General features: G+C 42.8%; 1 protein-coding gene across 2 annotated transcripts in view; it reads left to right on the forward strand.

Annotated features, from left to right (window-relative positions):
* The window catches only part of ANKDD1B (ankyrin repeat and death domain containing 1B), a 72,561-nt gene extending 48,727 nt beyond the window's left edge, over positions 1-23,834 (forward strand). Inside the window, exons 9-15 of one of the 2 annotated variants that reach the window (XR_011646049.1) lie at positions 2,294-2,392; positions 4,857-4,955; positions 7,236-7,334; positions 11,967-14,305; positions 15,288-15,489; positions 22,440-22,571; positions 23,612-23,638. Coding sequence is in view for 1 of the 2 variants with exons in the window: in XM_012528274.4 (XP_012383728.2) it covers positions 2,294-2,392; positions 4,857-4,955; positions 7,236-7,334; positions 11,967-12,062; positions 15,288-15,489; positions 22,440-22,571; positions 23,612-23,673 (789 nt within the window). In the remaining variant the exon portion in view is untranslated. Of the gene's footprint in view, positions 1-2,293; positions 2,393-4,856; positions 4,956-7,235; positions 7,335-11,966; positions 14,306-15,287; positions 15,490-22,439; positions 22,572-23,611 lie in introns of both variants that reach the window. The other variant, XM_012528274.4, reaches the window with a different exon arrangement.
* Positions 23,835-25,705: the final 1,871 nt, after the last annotated feature.

Below are 25,705 nucleotides of genomic sequence, written 5' to 3' on the forward strand. Positions count from 1 at the left end.
AAATATCACCTTGTCTAAGAGGCCTTCCTTGATCAGCCACTGGAAAGTAGCCACCTACTCACACTATTTTACTTCTCTTTGTAGCACTTATCACCAGCTGATATTATTCTTCTAATAATATCTAGACTCTAATAAATAGATTTGTTCTCAATCTATTGGTTTACTAACCAATCAGTCAGTCTACCAATCTAGAGATCAACTGATTGTCTACCCCACTGAAATGTAAGTCTAATCATAATGATTATTTTATCAGTCTTGTTCACTATCATGTCCCACCAGTAATGTGGTGCCTCTCACGTAATAGGTGCTCAATAATTTTTTGTGTGTGATGATAGTTATGATTGACAAACACATTTACTACCACATTTATGTTCCCAGTATTATTATGGCTTGAGAGAAAGAGGCATGACAGGCAAAATAATGACTCTGCAAAGATGTGTACTCCTAATCCCTGGAATCTGTGAATGTGTTTGGAGAATTTCGGTTGCTGATCATCTGACCCTAAAATGAGATTTTCCTGGATTATCAGGGTGAACTTAATGTAATCACAATAGTCCTTTAAAGTGGACGCCCAAGGTAGAAGAAGAAATCTGAGTGATACACTGTGGGAAAGATTAGGCACACTGTTGCTGGCTTTGAAGATGTGGGAAGGAGGCCATGAGCCAAGTGTGGGCAGCTTCGAGAAGCTGGGAAAGGCAAGGAGACAGATTTTCCCTAGAGTCTCCAGAAAGAAACCAAGCCCTGTCAGCATGCTGATTTGAGCCCTGTGATCCCCATTACAAACTTCTGACCTCCAGAACTGTAAGATAATAAATTTGTATTGTTTAAGCCACTAAGTTTGTGGTAGTTTGTTACAGCAGCAATATGTAACCAATACAGATGGTTATGCCATTTTTACAGATGAAGACAAAGAGGCCTGTGCTTGATAGGCCACTTACATAAGCTGCATGGGCATTAGCATCAGCTAATCCAGTTGGTCAGAGTGTATATTGTTCCATATGACTCCACTTATCTTTTGCTTCATAACAAACCAGTACAAAGTATAGTGGCTTACAACAATAACTTTTTATTATTTTAATTAGTTCTGTGGGTTGATCGGGCTCAGCTAGGAGAGTCTTACTTTGGCTCTCTTATGTGGTTGCAGTCAGATGTTGGCCATGGCTGAGGTCATCAAAGGCTTAATCGAGCTGGACGTGTGAGATAGCTCATTCATATGGCTGACAGTTGATAATTGCTGGCTGTTGTCTGGTAGTTCAGCTTGGGCTGCTGACCAGAGCACCAAAACATAGTCTCCCCATGTGCCTTGGCCTTCTCACAGCATGGCAGCTGGGTTTCAAGAGGAGGCATTGCAAGAGCAAGCATCATAAGAGGCAGGAAGCAGAAGCTGCCAGGACAGTTAAGGGCCATGCCTGGAACTGGCATCATGTCACTTCTGCCATATCCCATTGGTCAAAGCAGTTAAGGGCCCACCAGATTCAAGGCGCTAAAGAAATAAACCCCGCCCCTTGGTGGGGGAGTGGCCAGGGCACATTACAGAAGGCCACGCGGGATGGGGATATCAAGGCAGCCATTAGGAAAATACGCTTTCTTTCAACATCTTTATTTGGAGGACCTGAAAACATTTTGGAGTGATCTTATAATTAATCAACAACTAGTTCATTGACTGTTTATTATCCTAAGACACCATGCCAGGACTTGTGGAGGATGGCAGGACAGTTAAGGTCAGGCCCTGCCCTCAAGCCACTTGCCATCTAGCTTGGGCACTAAGTGAACATACTTGAACACAGGGAACGGTAGGAGGCAGCTGGTAGCAGAGTAAATGGGAAGTGTTAAGGAGTTGAGTGAAAAGGACAATACTGGGGCACGGAATATGGGTTAAAATCACACTAAGCTTTGAAGCCATCTCAGGCAAAATGGGTAGCTGCTAGTACACAGAGACAGGGAGGCAGGAAAGCGTGGAACTCCTTCTGTGGGCCAACCCCAGCTCAGCAATTTTGGCTCAAGGACAGGGAGTGTAGAGAGAGAAGACTTATTTTTAGTCTACCTTATTCTTCTCAGAGGAGGGAAACAGGGATTTAACTCATGTTTGCCTGAGACAGGTGTTATTTTGGATGTTTTTAGGGTGGCACTTGGAAATAACAGTCCTTGTAATAATTGGAAACATGCTGAATTTTTTTGGGAAATAGTCATAGTATTTCATTGCATTAATACTAATTGATTACCATGTGATATACACCAGAAAGCAGGATCCTAATGGGACTCCCTCCCTGCCCTCTTCATTGGTCTCTTGCAGCTCAATATCAATGCTTTGCAGATAGCAACGCGGAATGGCCACGCATCCCTTGTCGGCTTTCTTCTCAGTGAGAATGTTGATCTGCACCAGAAAGTGGAAGTGAGTCTATTTACAATAAGGCGGGCTTTGATCCCAGAGCCCAGAGGCTGGCTGGGCAGGGAGATGCTTCTCACAGATACGTGTGGGAATGAGATGTTTCACAAGGGCGGAATTCTTCCTGGGAAGCGGGACTGCCTTCTTTTGGAGACTGAGATTTACTAATCTTGAGAAATAAAATCCGGGGAATGAATTTTAGAAAGTCATTGGGGTTCCTGAACAAAATAAAGTCTTTATGGTTTACATATTTATATTTGCTGCAATAAGACCTCGTGGGTCTAGAGATGCCATTATTCTTGTACTAAATTTATCAGCCTGGGAAAAATGACGATGCTGCTGTAAATAGGAAGAAGGATGATAGTTCCCTACCCCCTCTTTGTACTGATTCAGAATTCTTTGTACTGATTCAGGTTTTCTGTGTTTGAATTGGCTTTGGTAGAGTTAACAAAGGTCCTCTGAGCTGGAACTAGATGAGAAACATTCTTCTATTTTCCACTGTTTTTAGTTCTCCTGTGAGAATATTTTTTCTCTGATCTTTGCTTAGCCATTACTATTTATCGTATTAACTTGAGCGGAGGGACGTGATTTGAACCACGTCTGATTGTTTTTGGAGAAGGGCCTTCAGGGGAATTGGCTCTGAACTCGCCTGGCCCATTCCAAGGATACTTCCTGTTTCTCAGGAGGAGCTGGGCCCCAGCAAGGCCGCAGGGCCCGGCAGGAAGGACGCGGCCCATGTCTCTGTAAAGAGAGGTACCTTCTCTTTTTTTTATGTTTAGCGCTTCAAGGCAGAAGGCTATTTCAGAGCTGAAGAGACCTGAACAGAAAAGCATTCCTCCCCTGCCCCTTGCCTCCTCCAGGGTTCCCTCAGCCCGCCTCTGTCTCCCATTGCCCTGCTCACCCAGACAGTCTCCGACTGACTCAGCAACGGTGTCCTACTTACGCCCCTCTACTCTTTCTCATATGCTGGTGATGCTCTTGCCAACTCATTACATCTCTCTTCTATCTATTTACTCCCATGGCCCGAGAAGGAGCTTTAGGCAGAGGTGGGAAGATCTGGGTTCAAGTCCAGGCTCAGCCGCTTCCTACCTTTGTGGCCTTGTGGAAGTTGCTTAATGTCTCTGTGAGAAATATAAAGTGGGAAATATAAGATCTAACTCATAGGGTTATTGTGAATGAAATGAGTCCTGCAAAGGTACTAGCCCAGTGTTTAAAACAGAGTATGAAATGCTGGGCAAGTGAGAGTGTAGTAAGCAGCATTATAAGCAGATGCTGCAGGTGCCTGATGCTTATTATTGATATCATTTATTACAGCTGCACGACACTTCACACTCCATCTAATCATGTAACGTCACACACATCTGTGCCTCTCTCTCCACTGGCTTTTCTTTCTGCTCAGCAGCTGTTCTCCCCGCAGGCTTGCTGGAGCTTCGCCCCTGCCTTCCACACCTGTGCACTTCTGCTTTCTTCCCCACCTGCCTCTCTCAGCCACCCAGCCTGGATACCCCGCGCCTTGTTCTCTCTCAAGCCTTAGCAGCCTTTGCCCCCCACTTCCTTTCATTGCTTTTTCCCCACCTCTTTTTCCTCTCGGCTGCTTTCCCTGCTTCTGCGGATGTTTTTTTCCCTCTTAGGTGGGAGTAAAGCAGCAGAGGGAGCTGGGGGCTAAGTGTGGGAGCGTGGAGGCTCCAGGTGGGGGTATGTGACCTGGAAGACAGACATGTTAGCCCACAAGCAAGGAGGAAAGGAGAGCAGGCTGCAAAGGGCTAGGTGAAGGCATTGCGTCTGGACTAATCTGGAGGAGGGGAGGGCTGGGCAGGGGACAGGGCCGGGGAGGAGCGGGGGCATGAGTGCCACAGGATGAGCTAGGAAGAAATAAGCCCAGGAAATGCATTATGAGCGTACACTTCCTCCTCGTGGCTATTGCCTCCGTACTTTAGCTGTCTGAAGGCTCTGTGAAGCCCTGAAGTTAAGTATTTAATACTTGCTTAAGCTTCATATTTGCACTCAAGTGGCAGTTCTTCAGGAAAGCCTCTTCTGACCTGCAGAAGGGTCATCCCTAACTCCTGCCCCCACATCGGCTCTCACAGCACTCTCTAATTTTCCTCCAAATCACATATCACAATTTGTATGTTTGTGTGATTTTTAAAATTAATATTTATCTAAGTCACTAGATTGGAAGGTTCCTGAGAATGAGCTGTGTATGTCTTAGTCGCCACTAAATCCCTAGCATCCTGAAAAGAGCCTGGCTCATCGTAGGTGCTCAGCATGAATGAAGAGAGCTGATTGCTGGCGAGCAGGTTTGCTGTGAAGCCTTGGGATGGAAATGTCTGCGGAGCACTTACCATGGCTGGCCTCTCTGCTGGGCAGTTTCACTACTTGGGAGATAAATGTCTCCTGAAATGAGTTGCTTTCTGATCCGAATGATTAAGCCAGAATCCTTTGGATTTGACATTTTTCTTTCTTTCTGCAGCCTATGGAGTCCCCTCTTCATTTAGCAGTTATCAACAACCATATTACAATTGTAGACAGCTTATTAAGTGCACAGCATGATATTGACATCTTAAATCAGGTAAGCCAGGCATTGCAGAACCTGGGGAGTCTATTTTCTAATGTTTCAATGCAGTGTTGGCTTAAAGGTTGTTTTGATCAAGTTCAAGAGGCCCTAAAAATTCCTGGGAGCTGTATGTACATTCTTTCTATCCCGTTCTCCTGTAGTCTTTCTCAAGTGCACGACTGGGATCCAGCCAATGCATTATTAAATCATTTGCATTTAACAGACCTAGCTCTTTTGATAGGTAAACAGTAGCTCAGAAGTAAATTGCCAGAGACTCTTTAAATCAAAAGCCACTCCTCAAGGGTGATATGTTATGATTGGCAGGAGCCCTCTGTTGCAAGAAGGAACCCTTGTTTCTGTATTAGAGGCAGTAAATGTGTCTTCTTATTGTCTGAAGCAATAAAAATCCCCCAGAATTCTGTCAACTGAAGCAGAATTAAGTGCCTCCTGAAAGGAATCCATCAGCGGCTGGGACTGGAAATAAATGATAAAGGCGTGTCTGGCGTGTCTGCACTCGGGGCTGCTCTCGGGCTGACAGGCTCAGCTGCCCTATTCCAAGAGAGCTGGTGCCTCCAGGTACCCAGAGGCTCTTTCCGCTGGCTCAGAGCCTGTACCCCAGAAGCCGACACATGTGCTCTCAGTTCAACACCACTGGCTGCATACATCCACTCCAGTGAAGCAGTGTTTGTTAGACTTGCTATCTGCTTATCGAACTAGACTTTATCATTTTATTTTTCTGTTTGACCAGGAATACACACTTAGTCTGTACAAGTGAGAAAATCTTAAAGCTAAAAAACTTAAAATTTGTGTGTAATCCCCAAGAAAGATGACTCTTGTTAATAGTTTGTTGTATTTCCTGCTTTTTAGCCTTACAGCAATATTGTCAAAATCAATTTTATTGGTATTTATTTAGCCCATGACATTTGTGTGTCTGTTCCATGTTGGTATAGAACTGTTTTTTTATTCTTAAGATTTATTTATTTATTTCTCCCCACCCCCTGGTTGTTTGCACTTGTTATGTCTGTTGTCGTTTCTTTAGGATGCACCAGAAACCAAACCCAGGACCTCCGATGTGGGAGGGAGGCGCCTAATCACTTGAGCCACCTCCATTCCCTGCTTTGTTGTGTCTCTTGGTGCATCAGCTTGTGTCAGCTTGCCACACCTGCCTGTCACGTCAGCTCGCTGTCTTGCTCTTTTTTTTTCCTGTAGGAGACACTGGGAACCTCTGCTCCCTGCTTTGTTCTGTCTCTCACTATGTTTTCCTTCGTGTGTCTCTTGTGTCAGCTTGCCACACCTGCCTGTCAGGCCAGCTTACTGTCTTCTTTAGGAGGTACTGGGAACTGAACCACGGACCTCCCATGTGGTAGGCGGGAGCTCAGTTGCTTAACCCACATCCACTTTCCAGTATATACCTTTGATGAGTGTGTCAGCATAAGTGTGGTATGTCTTGGATGTTAAGCCCTAGAGGGGCACATGGCCACCCAAAAGAGGGTCTTTAATGAAATGCTTTTTGATACCCTCGTTGATGCCCTAACCAGGTGGGCCCTATGCTCTGGGTGTGAGAGTACTAGTCTAGATAGAAAAGACCGGGGGTCTGTGGGCCATTGCCCTTCTCTGTGACCCTGGGGATATCCCTCATCTCTCTGGTGAAGGGGATGGATTAGCTTATATCCGAGGTTCCTTTCTGCCCTCTTTGGAAATGTCTTCATATCAGCTTTCCTTTCGGTGGGATGTTGAGATGGATGATAGGGTACTCTCATCCTCTTAATAGGAAAGTGCTTGGTCCAGAGAGAAATTAGAAGTCTTGTATTCCTTTAAACAGTGTAGTGTAGGCAATTTAGAAAATAAAGAAAAGCATCCTGAAGGCAATAAAAATTATGCCTTCCATCTAGACATTACCATTGTTAACATTTTTGTCTTTCCTTCTTTTCTACCTCTATTACTTTAAAAGAGTATTGTTTCCTAAGTTTTCAATGTCATATCATATGCATATCTCATTTTATTACTCTTTGAAATTGTTTTTATAAAACCATTTTGAATGTTTGCCTAATATTTTAACATATGCATGCACCATAATTTATCTAATGACTCTCCTTGTTAGGCCTCCCTTTCCATTTTTCAGTTATGAATAATTCTGTCCTGAAAATTCCTTGTATCCATTTAAACATGCATGATATTATCCATTTTTACTGATGTCTGTGTAGAATCTCTTTACTTTCCTCTTGCCTTTTCACTATGTACTTTTTGCCTCTCCTCAATGAACTTGGATTACATTTTTTAAATTTCTCATGGCAGAGGCAGCAAACCCCTTTGCATGTAGCTGCTGACTGTGGAAATGTGGAAATGGTGGAGACCCTCCTGAAGGCAGGCTGTGACCTGAAAATTGTTGATCAGGTACTTGTATGAACTTCTCTCTGTTCTCTTGGCTGCTAAGACCTCCCCTTAGGCTCTAAGTTTTGGACAGTGTATTAACATAACTTTTGAGAAATGGACACCAACCAGAGAACCTTGCATCCTCATAATCAGTAAAACAGCTTGATGTTGATTGAGATATGTCAGACAGAATTTTTACTCTGAATATGAAATACGTATTTTTAAAATTCACATACTTATTAAAATTTTGAATAAGCATGGATTCATGTGGTCTGAAATGAAAAAATAACTAGTAAAGGTTTTACAGTGAAAATTACCCACCCAACCCTCATTTGTCCAGTTGCCACACTATCCTCGCCATAGGTATCCATTATTATGAAATTCCATTGTGTCCTTACAGAGTTTCTTTTTGCATATAAAAGCAAACATAAATATATACTCTCAATTCACTCCTCTATTCTTTTAACACAGTGGTAGCATATCTACTCTTACTATTCTGCATTTTGCTTTTTTCACTTAAAAATACAAAATGGAAATATTATCATATCAGTTCATGGAGAGGGTCTTCATTCTTTTTTTTCCCCACCTGCATAATAATCCATGGCATGGCCATTATCATAATTCATTTAACCAGTTCTCAATTGGTGGGCAATTAAATTGTTCCTAAGCTTTTGCTACTATAACCTGGGCTGCAAAGAATAAACTTGCACATGTCTAAACTTGCTTCCACCAAGAAAGACAATTTCATTTCTTTCAAGTCCATGCAGTGACACAGTCTAAGCCATTGGAGGGCTGTCAGAAGGCAGTCCATTAGGTTCAAACTTTACTGAAAGGTACACAAGGAGACGGAGCATATGCATGCTAAGTGACAGCACAGTTAGGAACATACCTGTTATTTAAACCCTCACATTTCTTCTGGGAGATGGGCAAAATTATCCCAGTTTCCAAGAGAAGGTTTGAAGGAATTTGATGACTTCTAGTTAGAGGTTGAACTGGGCTTCAAACCCAAGGGTGCTGAACGGCGGAGCCATCCAGCAATTTCCCACAGTAGTTAGTAAAGACGATAGCTTCCAAAATTTGAAATTTTTCCCTTCCTTGTCTTTGCCCACGCTATTTTAAAAAAAATTCAGCGCATCCCTAATTTATAGTGTAAACCCACTTCCACCCTACTCTATTTCAGAATCACACATATTATATTTGTAGGACCTGAAGTAGTAATATTTTATTTTACTTTTCTATGTTTATCAGTTTTAAAAATTATCTTTTTTTCCTGATCATAAAAATAATACAGTACCACTGTGAATAATTTAGAAAACATAGAAAAGTGTAAAGAAGAAATAAACAAGCTATCCATAATTCTACCACGTGGATAACTCTAACATTTAGCATTAATATTTTCCTATGCTATCTTTTTGTAATTTATTCTATTTTTTAATTAACAGTCAACACCTCTCTTCCAACAAGGCATTCTCGTGGGGTAGGGAGTCTGTGTTATTAGGTGGAGAATTCATGTTGGACCAGCTGGTGCTAGTGGATGTGCTATGCCACCTACAGTGTTGCAATGTGACTTTGTTTTAGAAACAATAGCTTTTAATTTACTAGGTTTCAAATTTGATTTTCCAGGATTTCCTTTCTTTTTTGCTCTCTTTCTTCTCAGGGTCTGGTACCTGGTTGACTCCCAAAACATATATAATTAAAGAATAAAAACTACCTTTCTACTTCCTCTCACAATTTTTACCAAAAATATGTGATAGTTTCTAACACAATGGGAAAAAAGGAACTAAGGTTTGGCATGAATTTGACTTTCTAGAAACCTGTCATCTTAGCCTGGGGTATCACATAGCTCTTGGAGGGCCCCCTGCACCCTCAATCACCCCTGGCAGAACTATTTGAACTTCCACTCCAGCATAAACTCTCCAGGAAGATTTTCTTGTGAGCTGGCTCTCAGAATGAGAGGTTAATTATGGTGATTCAAATGGCTTTAGAAGCCAGAATTTAGATGGTATACAATTAGAGGCTTACTAAATGCTGGTAAAATGCAGTTCTTCCTAATTTCATTACTGTCTCTTTTGATTAGGAGCTGATTACTTTTAGCCCTAATTTTCAGGCTCACCTGGGTCATAGCGCCTGAAATAACCGTCAAATCATTTGTGTTGATGGGAATTGTATTTGTTGCAAATGTCCACACATGTAAGAGAATTATTGGGGCGTATTTCTAGATCCCTAGGGATAAAACCACGGTATTCTTCAGATTGACACTTCTGGGCTTATTTCTGACCATTGATTTTAATTATCTTTAGGGTCTCTGAGAAAATTCTTCATGGGTCATTTGAAAAGCAAGTGAGAACCACCATCTTTTTTTTTTTTTTAAATGGGGAAAAACTTTTAAATAATCTTGACAAAAAAAAAGTATGCGATGAAAAATAACACTTGGATACATTACATAAAATCCCCAATGGCACAAAGCTAAACCAATAATCGTCGGAAAAATTTTGCCTAATATCAAGAGAAATACTGGTATTAATTAAAAGAAATAATTAAATGATATAAGCCCCTACTGTATCAGTCTGCCAAAGGGGTGCCAATGCAAAGTACCAGAAATCTGTTGGCTTTTATAAAGAGTATGTATTTGGGGTAAAAGCTTCCAGTTCCAAGGCTGCGGAAAGTCTACCTTAAGGTACATAAGAATACTTTCTCCCCAAAGTCAGCTGCCACGTGTTGAAGCAAGATGGTGGGTGATCTCTACCAGGTTTCAGCTTCCCCTCCAGGCTCCCAGTCCTCTCTCTCCTGGCATAGGGCTCCTTTCTTTCTGGGCCTTCTACGTCATTCTCAGCTGTTCTGGCCTCTTCCCAAGGTCAGCTGCAAACTATCAGGTGAATGATTCATCTCTTCCCAGGGCCCCAGGATAAAAAATGGTAAAGTCCTCTCCTCTCTGTATCTTCTAGCATCTATCTGTCCATGTGAGTGTGGTTTATATCAGACCCAGCAAGGGGGTGGAGACTCAACTTGAGTCAAATTATAAAAGCCATAACTCAACCGGTAATCCAATCAAAGAAACCTCAGTTGAATTTACTGCAATCAAAGAGTATCGCATCCATTGGAATAAATCAGTTTACAAATAATCTCTTTTCGCAATTCATAAGATTATTTCAAACTGTTACACCTACCTTAAAAGAAATACAATGAAAACCTCATTTTAGGAGAGGCATAGAAGGGAATTAATACAAGCAAAAAAATAGAAGAAATACCAAAGATCCAGATCAACATGCCTAATAATACTTTCTGCAATGAAGATAATGTCCTTTATTTGAACTGTCCATTACAGAAGCCATTGGCCATATATGGCTATTGAGCACTTGAAATTTGACTAGTGCTACTGAAGTTTCAGTTTTAAGAACCACCATCCTTTTGCTCAGGGAAAAATGTGTAGTTGTAGAGGTTGCATACTGCATAAAATCTAGCAGACCCAGCTTGCAAAACTGTGTGCCCTGGCTTTGATCTGTATCCATCTTGAGAAAGGTACACCTTTTTGTAATTTGTATATTGTACCATATGAACTCTAGACATCTCATGCCCCAAATTATGTCCAGTCATTATTACTTATTGCATTTGGTTAAGCCTCTAACCCCTGACCCTTTGGTTAGAGGCAGGATGCTATAATAGAATAAATTTTTAGATAGGAGTCCATGAGATGAACTGTATATTATGAATTAATAGTGTTATCATTATTAATATTATTCTTAGTAATATGCAGTCATTTTCTGTCTTATTATTATCTTTCTTATTACTGTACCCTCCTCAACAAATGGCTTCTACTTCATGGTCAAAGGTGGCTGTTGAATCTCCAGCCCTCATGCCAGCATTCCACTCAGGAGAAAAGGAAGAGAATGACATCCCTCCTCTCTTTAAAGATCATTCCCAGAAGTTGCATGTGCCACTTCCATTTACATTCCACTGACCAGAACTTAAGTCACATACCCAACCACAAGGGAGGTTAGGAAATGTTGTCTCTACCTGGGTTGGAACTGTTCAGCTAAAAGTCAGGACGTCTCTTCCTATAGAAGAAAGGAAGAAAAGGCTACTAGGGGACACTGACTAACAGCCTCTGCCACAGGTGGAGTCCACATGTATGGTGATATTCTTTTTTTCCTGAGGACTTCACAATGCGGTAACCTGGGGAGATGCCTGGAGGTCCTGGAGAAATGTTTGGGTGCTTATTAGTAGAGCATCCCCAACCCCAAACAATGAACATCAGGTGTCTGAGTGTTAGAGGAATTGATGGAGATTTACTCTAAACCTGGGAACATTTGCTGGGTAGTTGCAGTCTTCAGAAGACTATCTCCCCTTCTTTGCTTCTCTTATTCTAGTCTTTCCCCTTCTCAGTTGACCCAGCACCTAAAGTTGTTGGTATTTAACATCTCTTGGTCAGTTACGATGCGCCAAGCCTGTCCTAAGGGCCTTATATGCCTTGTCACAGTTACCCCTCACCAGGACACTGTGGGGTAGTTAACTGAAAACCAGAGAAGCTAAGACCTGGCCCACCCAGAGTGGCAGTGGTAGGATCAGGATTTAGAGCCCATGCCTTTTTGTTCCAAAGCTAGAGCTCCTTACCACTAGGCTGTATCACCTCACGCTTTCCTTTTTATCCTTTAGCAAGGAAAGACAGCCCTGGCCCTGGCCGCCAGGAGCCACCATAGCCTGGTGGTGGACATGATCATCAAGGCGGAGAGATACTATGCCTGGAGAGAGGTAAGGAAGGACGGTGGGCCCAACTTGGCAAGGGCTCTTCTGACAATCCCAGTCTTACGGCCGTGTGGGGTCTGTGCAGAGTCCTGGCTAGTGTGACTAGAACAGTCCTGTCTGCCCTGTGCTGCCCCCGTTCGTGAGTGAACTGTGGTATCTGCAGTGTCAGAATGGAGAGGGCGTAGGGTTCAGTGGGGCCAAGCGCCCGTCCACGTCTGCTCTGATGGGTGTGTCCTCGATGGCTGATTCCCTGGCTCTGCCCTTTTTCACATAGTCTCTGGCCAAGGTCCTTCCCAGAAGCTCCTGGACCCACATTGTATTGAGTGGTAAGGAAGCATGTATTTTGGCTCCGCACTTTTCAACACACACCTCTGCTGGTTCTCCAGCACTCAGTATTCTGTGCTACACACACACACACACACAAATTGTCTCCAAGCCATTCTTACACTTTTATTTCCTCTGATACCTGCCACTCCTGCAGCTTCTCAACTGAGGGCGCTTCTCCCTGAAATTCAAATCTATACCCTCAGGCAGGAATTTCATTTCCAGACCACCCTCAATTTATAGTCATATGTTTTATTCCCTCCTAGGCTGAATGGCCCTTATCAGATGTCTGCCCTCGTAGGAGCCTCCAGCAGTGACTGTTGTCCCATTTACCAAGCCTGGGCAATTTCCCTTTAAATCATTAAAGCAAAAAGTTTATTTGCGTCCTTCTCTATCACAGTCCTATTTATTCACCTTGAAAGTCCTTATACATTAGGATCATTTAAAATGCTACACTGTTCTCACAATTTTTATTTGGCTGTTAAACAAACAAACAAAATTAACAATTAGAATTCTGTCATCTTTTTCTTCTTTCTATTGTTCCTCCTCCTTCTCTACCTCTCCTCTTTATCCTTCTTTCCTTAAAAAATCACTGTACTTTATCAACGACAACTTTACCAAGTTCCACCTATTCTTTTGCTCTTTAAGTTGCTGTTTTCACATTTTCTTAAAACATAGAAATACTCATCCGTTCTATTTTTAATGCCTGCGAGAATTTTCAGATTCCTTTGGCTAAATGAGAATAAATTACTATTCCCCCAAATGAATAATCTGTGTTTCTTAACAAGTTTTTAAAGATATGAGTTACCCGAAATTTGAAAATTATTTATAATGCATAAACATAGTTGAAGAAGACCCCAGAAATGTTGAGTTATTAACCTTGGTGACAACTGGAAACTCAGAGTCTAGTAAGGAAGGATTATTTTTTAATGTATATCCTTCCCCCCCCCCCCATTTATTATCTTTTTTAAAAAAGATACATAGATCACACAAAATGTTACATTAAAAAATATAAGAGGTTCCCATATACCCCACTCCCCACACCCCCCCACTCCTCCCACATCGACAACTTCTTCCATTAGTGTGGCACATTCATTGCATTTGATGAGTACATTTTGGAGCACTGCTACACAGTTTGGATTATAGTTTATGTAATTTTTAACCAAGTTTATTATTTTTTGAAATCTTTGTTCATTAAACAAGTATATATCCTGGCCTAATACAAAATGATTCTAATAAAAAGATTAAAGAGATGCTTGAAATTTCCTCTTATTGTATCCATTTATCCATCTACTTAATCAGACATTCATCTGTCATTAAATTCAGTGGTTTAGAGCTTCCTAAAATCTGGCTTATGCTATTTTAATTTCCACCAGTTCTGGCTCCTGTTACTCCTGCAAATGGTTTGTTGTTTTGGCAGACAATCTATTTAATGCTTTCACTGACTGCTGAAAAAGACTTAGGCTTTCCAAATGTCCTGCCTTTTCTAATGCAAGCCAGAAGGACTGCCCAGCCCAATCCCAGAGTACACAAAGAATCCAAGCCTCTCCAAGCAATAAAAAGCTGTAGTGGAAAGGTGAATGCAGAGGTACTTTGCACACTCCCCTTTACCTTGGTATCTGGGGGTGTGGTTTTTGTGGCTTCCTCTTTGTTTCAGGAAATGGAATGTGGAGAAAAGGAAAAAGCGAAGTTCCCACGGCTCGCGAGTTTGTTGGCGCTGCCGCCGCGAGCCCGCCCGCTCCGGGCATTCCCTGGGAGTGAGGCCCTGTGGGGGTAGAGCTGAGAGGGGACGGAGAAGACACTGCATTTTACAGTCTACAGAACACCTCTGATTCCCATTCCAACTTCTCTTCACAAAGTCCGGAGACGAGAGGAATCTTTCCTGCCTCCCAGGAGTTTGTGGCCCTCCCTGGAGGAGGCGGCAGGTGCTGTGAAGGGCGCGGGCTGCTCTGTGATGGGGCCTGAGGAGCTGGCCCCGCCAGGCTCTTTCCACAGATTTTGAAAACCAGGGCCCCATATCCTTTCAGCCCAATTCCTGCCCCAACATTGATTCCCATCTTACTGTTGAGAAGATTTTTTGACGAAGATTTATTGTTTACATAAAAGACAAAAATAGAAGTCATTGTACATGAAAAAGGGGAGGAGAATATATGGGAAGTCCCAAAGGCTGTGTGTGCTGTGTGTCCTTAACCGATTTGAAACATTCTGAAGAAGGATTCTCTGGAGCCCTAATGGAATGTGCGTGACAGATGCAGTTTTAGGAGGCTAAAAGACCTGCTTTTGCTTTGAGATTTTTCTCTGGCTTTTGTTTGTTTGTTTGTTTGCATCTGCAGGTCTCTGGTAGATTCTGCAAAAGGGCCAAAAGGAGCCTTTGGAATGCAGAAGACAGGACACCCATCTGGGCACAGTGCTGTGGGATGAGCCTGCCTGGGAGGGCTTAAAACACAATGCCAGGAACTCTTCTCCTCCCCGTTTTCATGGGCCACCCAGAGTTAGGCTCCTAGATGCTCTCCCCACACTCACAAGAAAGCAAGATCAATCAAGGGCCCTCTACGGGGGCCTTACCAAGAGTACACCCACCCTGGACCCCAGTGAGGCTTTGGTATGAGAAAACCAGACACCCAAAAGCAGAAAGGAGGAAGTGGGTTGAAAGCAAGGCCATCCCCTCAACTGTCTTTTTGGGTGGGCAGATACTAGTCAGAGGCTGGGGTAGAAGCACCGGAGAAAGCAAAGCAAAATCCTTCACATATCTGCAGCAGTCAGTCAGTAATCAAGCTTTTTAATTTCAGCGATGTGCTTGCATTTTGAATGACAAGAAGTGATTGTTTATATCTGAATGTATACCCTGAAACGAGGCAACAGGTAGAAGCTGTCTGAAATCATCTGATACAACTATTTTCAATTTAGGGGCATCCCGAGAGCATCAGGGACTCATCAACGGGATTTACTCTGACGTTCAAACAAGATCACAGCCTGGAGACCAAGCATGCTCGCACTTGCCTCTGGAACCTGGCTTATCGGCAGCTGGAGGCCAAGGAGTGGCAGAGGCTGGCCCGTTTGTGGGACTTCACGGAGGCCCAGATCAGAGCCATTGAGCAGCAGTGGTCCGGTGAGTACATCCAGATGATGCGGGCAGGAGGCGTTCAGTGTTAGGAGCAGCTTCCTTCCTGGTGCCCACAATGAGACTCCCAGGGCTCCAGGAATAGGGAGCGGTAACTTAGGCTCACACAGGTGATTGGAAACGTTGCGGAAAGTTCACACTCATTGGAATCTGCGATACAGTGAAGTTTGCAAATGAGGATTGAGCCATAGTGGAGCCATAGTGAAAAGTGACATTATGCCTGGGAAGGAGTTCATCTACCCAACTGAATGGGCTCTAAGGAAATGCGGATTTTTTTTTTTTTTTTTTTGATGTCTTCTTTTTTTTTTTTTTTTTTTTTTAATTTTTTTTTTTTTTATTGACTTTGTAATAATATTACATTAAAAATACATATGTGAGGTCCCATTCAACCCCACCCCCCCAACAACACTCGTTCCCATCATCATGACACATCCATTGGATTTGGTAAGTACATCTTTGGGCACCTCTGCACCTCATATACATTGGTTCACATCATGGCCCATACTCTCCTCTATTCCATCATGTAGGCCCTGTGAGGATTTACAATGTCCGGTGATTACCTCTGAAGCACCATCCAGGGCAGCTCCATGTCCCGAAGACGCCTCCACCTCTCATCTCTTCCTGCCTTTCCCCATACCCTTTGTCCATTATGTCCACTTAGGAAATGCGGATTTAACATTTGGTTTGTCACTGGGAAGACAATCTGATTACTGGTATCTTTTTTTTTTTCTTTCTTTTTAAAATTTTATTTTGAAAGAAGCATTAGATTACATAAATGTTACATCGAAAATATAGGATTCCCATATACCCCACCTGCTCCCCCTCCCACACTTTCCCCCATTAACAGCATCCTTCATTAGTGTGGTACATTTGTTACAATTGATGAACACATACTGAAGCATTGCTGCTAACTGTGGTCTATAGTTTACACTTTGTACAGAATAAGTTTATGGGTTTTGACAAAATGTATAATGGCCTGTATCCATCTTTACAGTGTCATACAGGACAATTCCAATATCCCAAAATACCCCAGATTACATCTATTATTCCTTCTCGCCTCAGAACCTCTGGTGGCCACTGCCTTTATTTATTTATTTATTTATATTTTTAAAAGATTTATTTATTTATTTCTCTCCCCTTCCTCCCCCCTCAGTTGTCTGTTCTCTGTGTCTGTTTGCTGCATCGTCTTCTTTGTCTGCTCCTGTTGTTATCAGCGGCACGGGAATCTGTGTCTCTTTGTTGTGTCATCTTGTTGCATCAGCTCTCCGTGTGTGCGGCACCATTCCTGGGCAGGCTGCACTTTCTTTCGCGCTGGGCGGCTCTCCTTACGGGGTGCACTCCTTGCGCGTGGGGCTCCCCTACACGGGGGGGGGGGGGGGGCACTCCTGCGTGGCACGGGACTCCTTGCGCGCATCAGCACTGCGCATGGGCCAGCTCCACACGGGTCAAGGAGGCCCGGGGTTTGAACCGTGGACCTCCCATGTGGTAGACGGACGCCCTAACCACTGGGCCAAGTCCACTTCCCAGCCACTGGCTTTATATGAATGTTACAAGTTCTTTCATTGATAGAATAATGTCTTCCTTAGTCCATAGTTGCGTTTCCCCTTATGTTTGTTCATTCCTCAATTTTGTTTGGGATGGTGATGCCCACTCTCTTTCTGATTGAGAGGGGGCTTAGATCCCTTGGGGCAGGTGGATGGAACTGTCTTGCTTGCAGTTGTAGATACTCTGTTTTTTTGGGATGTGGATTGTGCAACACTGCTGAGATTCAGGGCTCAACCAGCATATGAACAGATGGAGAATTTCAGTCTCTGGGACATATATTTAATGAGTATAGTGCTAATTATAAGTTCAAATAAAAGGGGAACAAGAACCATTGTAGGGAAATTATAACTGAGTCTAGCTTTGTTACATTGGGGAGCGTATATTCTGAAGTAAGGCCCACTGACAGAGCGTCGAATTCCTGAGATTGTCTGCCCGGCTTACAGTGTCTAGACGTCTCTAGAGCCCTCAGGAGGCCCTGTTTGAGGCACTGTTTACTGTGGCGGTCAATGAGATTCTCCTGAGATGTGCAAAAGTGTAACCTCTGGAATGACCTCTCGACTCACTTTGAAATCTCTTAGCCATAAAAACGCATTTGTATTTAATATTTCCCCCTTTAATAATAATCTTTATAGAGTTTCTTAAGATTATCCTGGTATGAATGGGTTTAGTCTCAACTCCAAAGGCTCGCTCACTGTTTAAGGCTTCCACTCCAGGGAGAAATCCTTAAACCAGGGCAGGGGTGGGAGAAGCTTGAGGCCAAGTGGCCTGTCTGCTCCTGGTGCTTAGACAAGAAGGACTGTCCCAGGAGAGACACATGGACACAGACTCAGAGGACTCTCTGTTAGATGAGTCATGCGATGGGATCATTTCAGCCAGAATTCAGCTGTCAGGTGAGCTGGGTTCCTTAGCTTTGCTTGTTTAGGACTTGACAAAAACCTAGGAAATCTAAAAAGAGTTTGCTTGGCATCAATCGACTAATTAGCATTAAGAAAAAAAAAACCAAGCAGCAAACACACTTCCCAGCAAACTTTCTATTCAGATCACTTCCCTCACCCGGGTATCGTGAGGCCTGCATGTGTCCCATGCCCAGGGATTGCTGGGAACTGTAGGTGGCAGAACCACAGCTCTGAGCACGTGCTACTTATACCACATGCAAGTAAATTATGGTGCTTTTTATTTGCTAATGCTAAGGATACACTTTCTTGTAAAAAAATGGAATATGATATACTGAAGATTCACTGCAGTTTCTGAAAAGATTTATTTTTGTTGTTAAGATTTTTCCTTCTCAGTTAAGTAGGAATTAGGGAAGTCTTTGGGAAAACTGAGTTTCCGTTGGGAAACCTCTCTTCTTCTGAAGAATGACTTGAAAACACATCTAGGGAAGCGGACTTGGCCCAGTGGTTTGGGCGTCCGTCTACCACATGGGAGGTCCGTGGGTCAAACCCCGGGCCTCCTTGACCCGTGTGGAGCCGGCCATGCGCAGTGCTGATGCGCAAGGAGTGCCGTGCCACGCAGGGGTGTTCCCCGTGTAGGGGTGTCCCACGCACAAGGAGTGTGCCCCGTAAGGAGAGCCGCCCAGCGCGAAAGAAAGTGCAGTCCGCCCAGGAATGGTGCTGCCCACATGGAGAGCTGACACAACAAGATGATGCAACAAAAAGAAACAGTTTCCTGTGCCACTGACAACAACAGAAGCAGACAAAGAAGATGCAGCAAATAGACACAGAGAACAGACAACCAGGGCGACGGAGGGGAGAGGGGAAGGGGAGAGAAATAAATAAATCTTTAAAAAAAAAAAAAAGAAAATAAATCTATCCAGGGAGCAGATGTAGCTCAGTGGTTGAGCGCCTGCCTCCCACATACAATGTCCAACCCCTAGTACCTTAAAAAAAATTATATATATACATATATACACACACACAGTGTTTGCCAAGAGGTATATCATTCATACATGAACATACATAATAAATGTACAGTAAATGTTTTGAACTTACAAAACAAACAGGCATATGATCACAAACACCCCCCCATCACCTTGCATTGTTGTGAAATATTTGTTATAAACTATGAAAGAGCACCATCAAAATATTAATACTAACTATAGCTAACATCTTACATTTAGTGTACTTTTCCCTCAACCCACCTGATTATTAACACCATGTATTAGTGTTATGTATTTGTTATAGTTCATGAGAGAATATTTTTATATTTGTTCTGTTAACCACAGTACATGTTCCACCACAGGATTCCCTGTATTATATAGTCCCATGCTTTATACAATCCATTCAAAGTATACACTTAGTGGCTATCATATTAATCGCAGAGTTGTACAATCACCTTTTCAGTCAATTTTAAAATGTTTTCATATCTCCAAAAGAAAAATCCCATACCCCTTTAAAGCCCTCTATTGTTGTTCCTTAGAATTGATATATCTCCTTTGCCATTTCTGCAAAAACATTACAATATTACTGTTAACTATTGTCTGTAAGTTACATTAGTTGTCATTTTCCTGTGTAACAGCATGTTCCTCTTTTGTGTGTGTGTCTGTTCTCTGTGTCTGTTTGCTGCGTCTTCTTTGTCCGCTTCTGTTGTTGTCAGTGGCATGGGAATCTGTGTTTCTTTTTGTTGCATCATCTTGCTGTGTCAGCTCTCCGTGTGGGCAGTGCCATTCCTGAGCAGGCTGCACTTTCTTTCGCGCTGAGCGGCTCTCCTTACGGGGCGCACTCCTTGCGCGTGGGGCTCCCCTATGCGGGGGACACCCCTGCGTGGCAGGGCACTCCTTGCGCGCATCAGCACTGTGCATGGGCCAGCTCCACACGGGTCAAGGAGGCCCGGGGTTTGAACCGCGGACCTCCCATGTGGTAGACGGACGCCCTAACCACTGGGCCAAGTCCACTGTCCCCAACAGTATGTTCTTAACACTTTGTAAAAGAAGAACATTTTAATATTTATACTATTAACCACAATCTTCATCCACCACTGAAATCACTATTATACAGTTCCGAGATTACTCTCGTTTCCTTTCAATTGACATTTACATCCAGAGTACCCCTTTCAGCCACAATCACATTTATAAATCAGCAATGTTAGTCATACTATTACCATCAACTCTATTCATTTCTACATTTTACAGTAAACTTTATTAAAAATCCTACATACATTAAGCATCATCTCCCATTCTTAACCCACATTCTATTTCCTAGTAACCTATACTTTAGACCTCTGTGACCTTATTCATGATATTTAGTTCATATTAGTGAGACCATACATGTCCTTTTGTGTTTTGCTTATTTTGCTCAACATATCTTCAGTGTTCATCCATGTTGTCATATGCACCTCAACTTCATTTCTTCTTACAGCTGAATAGTATTCCATTGTATGTATACACCACATTTTGTTTATCCTTTCACGGGTTGATGGACACTTGGGCTGGTTCCATATTTTAGCAATTGTGAATAATACTGCTATGAACATCAGTGTGCAAATGTCAGTTTGCATCCTTGCTTTTAGTTCTTCTGAATATATTCCTAGTTGCAGGATTGCTGGATCACACAGCATTTCTATATTCAGCTTCTTGAGGTACCACCAAACTGTCTTCCACAGCGGCTGTACCATTCTACAGTCCCACCAATGGTGGAATGTTCCTATTTCTCCACATCCTCTCCAGCACTTTTAGTTTTCTGCTTTTTAAAAATAGTGACTATTCCAAAAGGTGTGAAATGGTATCTCATTTAGTTTTTTTTGTCTTTATTTACTTTTTAAATGTTACATTAAAAAATATGAGGTCCCCATATACCCCCACCCCCCTCCCCCCACTCCTCCCCCCATAACAGCCACCTCCTCCATCATCATGAGACATTCATTGCATTTGGTGAATATATCTCTGTACCCCATGGGTATATTCTGTACCCCATGGTCAATGGTCCACATCATAGCCCACAGACAGTCCACCCAGTGGGCCATGGGAGGACATACAATGTCCGGTAACTGTCCCTGCAGCACCACCCAGGACAACTCCACGTCCTGAAAATGCCCCCACATCTCATCTCTTCCTCCCACTCCCTACACCCAGCAGGCACCATGGCCACTTTCTCCACACCAGTGCCACATTTTCTTCGGGCTACCTAGAGATGTTGAACATTTTTTCATGTGGTCTTTGGTTATTTATATTTTCTCTTTGGAAAAGTGTCTATTCATGTGCTTTGCCTATTTTTTAATTGAATGGCTTGTTTTTTTATTGTTGAGCTGTGTGATCTCTTTATAGCACATGGGTATGAAACACTTAAAGTATATATGTGGTTTCCAAATACTTTCTCACAATGGGATTTTAAAGTGTTTCAGTCGAACATGATCAAGTGCCTGGTGTGTAGCTCTGCGGAGGGATGCCTCAGTGCTCTAAGCCACGGTGCACGTTTGAGGGAGTTACAGTCCGGCTGGTGCTTTCAGTAACATCCACAACCCAATTATATCACAATCCAGCATAAAGCCACAGGCACTAGGGAGTTTGTAGGCTTTTGAGCAAAGGAGTGCTCTGCTGCGATGGTATTTAAGAAAAATTAGTTTGACAATGGCAGGATTAGGAGAGGGGGCACTAGGAACAGAGAATTCGCCTAGGAGTAAGTCCTGTCCTCACAGTCCCTTCTCCCTGACGTCCCTGCCCTCTGACAGTCTGCTTCCTCCCTGGCTCAGGCTCTCCTCTCCGCAGGTCTGCCTGCTGCTACAACGCTCTGGTCACAGTTGTTTGTAACTGTGAACTCCTGCTGGAGTGACAATGGCTTCCCTGTCCGCAGCCCAGCACCGCGCTCAGCACCTCTCGGGAGGGGTTAAGTGTGCTGTGAACTTGGCAGGGCCACTGTCCTGGGTGGGGGAGCAGACCTCCATCAGCGTGCTCCCTGAAGCTGGAATGGCAGGATGGTGCATGCTTGCACCCCGAGTGGGGTGCACACCGGCAGCGGCAGCATCAGCTGGGAGCTTGTTAGACACGCAGCTTCTCAGGCCCCACCGCAGACGTACTGAATCAGACTCCCCAGTGAAACATGCACTTTGAAGTTTGAGGAGCACTGGTCTACAGCGGTGCCACCTGGATATTTAAGAAAATCTCTAAATGTCATGAAGACCGTCCATTAGCATGTGGCAGGGACCCCATCCGTTAAATCTCTAGGTCTGTATTTACAGGACAGGCATGGCAAGTGCTGAAGTGAATCCAAACTCCAGTCCTCACAGAGAAGCACCTGCAAGGGGAGCGGGAAGGGCTTGCATCCATCGGGGCTTTTCTTCTAACAGCTGTCACAAGAGGAATCAACGTGTATCCAGTCACACAGAATATTTAGAATTGAGATCCCAGGTGAAAAAAAGACAGCTCATGTTTTACCGTTGCCCTTTTGTGCTCGGCACAGGAAAGGAAAGCTTCCGTGAACACGGCCACCGGGTTCTGCTCATCTGGCTGCACGGGCTCCTGCTGACGCAGGCCCAGCCTGCTAAGCACCTATATGAAGAGCTGGTGCGCGCAGGCTTCCCACAACTTGCCGGTGAGTTGCAGTTTTCCACAAAGGGATATAAACTTTCTCCCTCCAAATGGCAGCGAATGGGAGACAGAAATCATGCTGCCCCGGAACAGCAGCAGCCCCGCTGGGCGTTAGCTGGGGCTCAGAAGGGTTGGAGCGGGTTTGTCTTTCGTGAGGGACCCAGGCAATGCTGGGTTTTCAGCCTGGCGGTTCTCACTGTTGTCCTCCTATGGGACACTTGAAAAAGTACAGGAGTATTTTTGTTTATGCGTATGTGGACTGGTCGAGGAATGCTAAACCATTTCATCAGGCCAAAGGATGGTTCCCCACGACTGAAAATTGTCTTGCTCAAAATGTCATTATGCCCCTGTTGGGAAACTGAAGTTAGTTTACAGTCTTCGAACGAGAGAAAAAGCAGGCAGGTGATTACTTTTCCAGTCAAGATTAACTGCTAAAAACTAATCTAGCAAAAAATCACACTGTCAGGGAAGATGCTTTGAAAACTCATCAATAAATTAGATGGTATTAAAACCCTCATTCAATAATAACTTCAAGCAAAATATAGGGACAGCTGCTATTCTTTTTCCTGATGTGGTCTTGCCTGACGCTGAGACACACATGCATGACACAGACCACTGGCCCGATATTCAGTTCCAGGTGTCCAGCAGTCTACCAGGCACAGTGCGTGGATGGTACCTACGTTTCATGACATTATCCTCAAAACACTGGGGTTGTTTTCTCCACTTTATTCTTTCACATAAAAGCATTTCCATAAGAACTCTCTGGAAAGACTATGAAGGCTGTCCATGGAAGTGGGAAAGGATATATGCTGTGGAGAAAGACCGTATGGGTTCATATCTGAACTCCAACACTATCCAGCTATGGGATCTTGGGCACGTTCTAGAACCTCACTGTGCCAGGAATTCTCATTTATGAACTAGGAAGAAAATAAAAATGTCTACTTCAAAGGGCTATTGTGAGACTAAATGAAAAACAGTGCCTGGCAGTGTAAGGGATTAATAAATGTTAATTAATAATAGACATTATTCTATTTTTTTTTCCAGAAAAGACCCGGCAATTCAAAAGCAAAACGGATTCAAACACCAAGAAATGTACAATTTCCTAAATGCCTAAAGAAAAATTGTATTCAAATGATTTTCAACTCAATTTTAAGTTCTTTTAAATTCTGTTCTTTAATGCCATAAATTTCTTCTAGTAGTAGTGATTTTCCTCTCAACTTTGAAGATGGTGGCAACAAGATCCTCTAACAAATGAAAAAAAAAAAAAGCAGGACTATTAGACATTACAACCACTGAAATGAAAAGCCAAATATTTTTTTTGGTTTTGCTTAAGGTCAGTTACATAAGACTTTCCCATTTCTGTCTTTTGCTGCAACATACATAATAGCATAATTTAGGAGGGTTTCGTCCATCATTTGATTTTAAAAAACCTGATGGTGTAAGCAGCAGCTTAATATTTGGGAGAGCAAAGGGTTTTAGAATAAACAGAGATGGTTTTAAATCCTAGTTTTGCCACTTACTAGCTGGGAGTCTTTGGACATATTAAAATTATTTAAGTCCTCTGATCTTCAGTTTCCTTCTCTATAAAACAGTAGGAAATGTCTTAAAGAATATACACCAAATTGTCTATATCTTGTGAAGTAATTACAGGTGATTTTTATTTTCCTTCTACTTTTTGGTACTTCCCAATTTTTTTTCACAATGAATATGCATTATTTTTGTTATCTAAAATAAATATGAAATCAAGTATCAATTTATATCAATTTATGGGCAACTATTATTAAGGCTCTCCATTCTCAAATTCTGACTTTAAATCTACAAGACCAGTAATAAGACCTTGTTAATTTCAGTCCAGTTTCTCTATCACAAATATATAGTTTTACATCTTTGTCTCATGCTGATTGTAAATGGCCCACTCAATATTATGAATGTTTAAATATAGACCATATGTCCATGATTCCAAAATTTTTTAGCGAAATCCTGTCCCCATCTGTTCCTCAATATGTCGTTTCCACTGTCCTTGCTATCCCATCAACACACAAATTTAGGTAATCTCATTATACAAAAATAAGCAAATATAAATATATACTTTTACCACATAGTGTTTTAGTTAAATATAATTTAGGTCAATATTAATTACTTGGTGCTTAGATAATATTAAAGTTCTAGAACTTAGATTGAAGCTTAAAAAGATATCTTTCATTTAAAAAACTATTTCGTAATTAAGAATTTTTAAAATTCCCCTCCTCCCCGAGATGGTTCACTTGTCTGTTTGATCATTGTTTTTTGCTTGTTGTGTGTTGTCTGTTGTGTTAGTTTTCTCTTTAGGAGGTACTGGGAACTGAACCTGGGACCTCCCGTGTGGGAGGCAGGTGCCCAACTACTTGAGCCACATCAGCTCCCTCCTTGTTTTTTTTGCTTGTCTCATTTTTTTCTCATCTGCTCATTGTTTTTTGCTCAATGTCTGCCTGTTGTCTTTTTTAGAAGGCACCAGGAACCAAAACTGGGACCTCACATGTGGGAGGCAGGTACCCAACCACTTGAGCCACATCCACTCCCAAGACATGTCTTAATTACAGTAGCTTATTCTGAAAACCATTCCTAGTTGTACTCTAGGTCTGCCAAAAAAGCATAGGCTGAGACCAAAGTTTATGTGCAGCTACTTTATTTGGGTGTGCAAATCCTGGAAATAAGGAAAAGGGAAGAAGTACAAGGCAGGAAGGAGAGCCATGACTAGGGCGAATTACCCAGCTGGCCATCACTTGCCATCAATCACACTGACTATTTGATCTCTTTTGAGAAATGGGATGGGGTAGTGCATATCAGGACTATTCACATAGGGTTTGGGAGAGGAAGAATTGTCCTGTTGATCACAAAAGGGTGCTAATTCTGTATGTGCTTGAGTGGGCTGCAAGTGAAACTGTGGTCTCTCATGATAGAGTCAACGGAGAAGCTCTGGGGAAGAGCATGCCCACGGGACAGGCATGAGATGAGGTGCTGCTGGTTTGTGCTCACACGAAGTTTGTTGAAGGCCATGGATCACAAAGCTGTTTTGGTATGTGGTAGCTAGGCACAAGTATTGCGTAAGTATCTGAGACTCTTTTAAGACAGGACCAGATACTTCTACAATTCGGAAAC

Source organism: Dasypus novemcinctus, chromosome 2, assembly GCF_030445035.2.
Source record: "Dasypus novemcinctus isolate mDasNov1 chromosome 2, mDasNov1.1.hap2, whole genome shotgun sequence".
NCBI classification, from domain to species: Eukaryota; Metazoa; Chordata; class Mammalia; order Cingulata; family Dasypodidae; genus Dasypus; species Dasypus novemcinctus.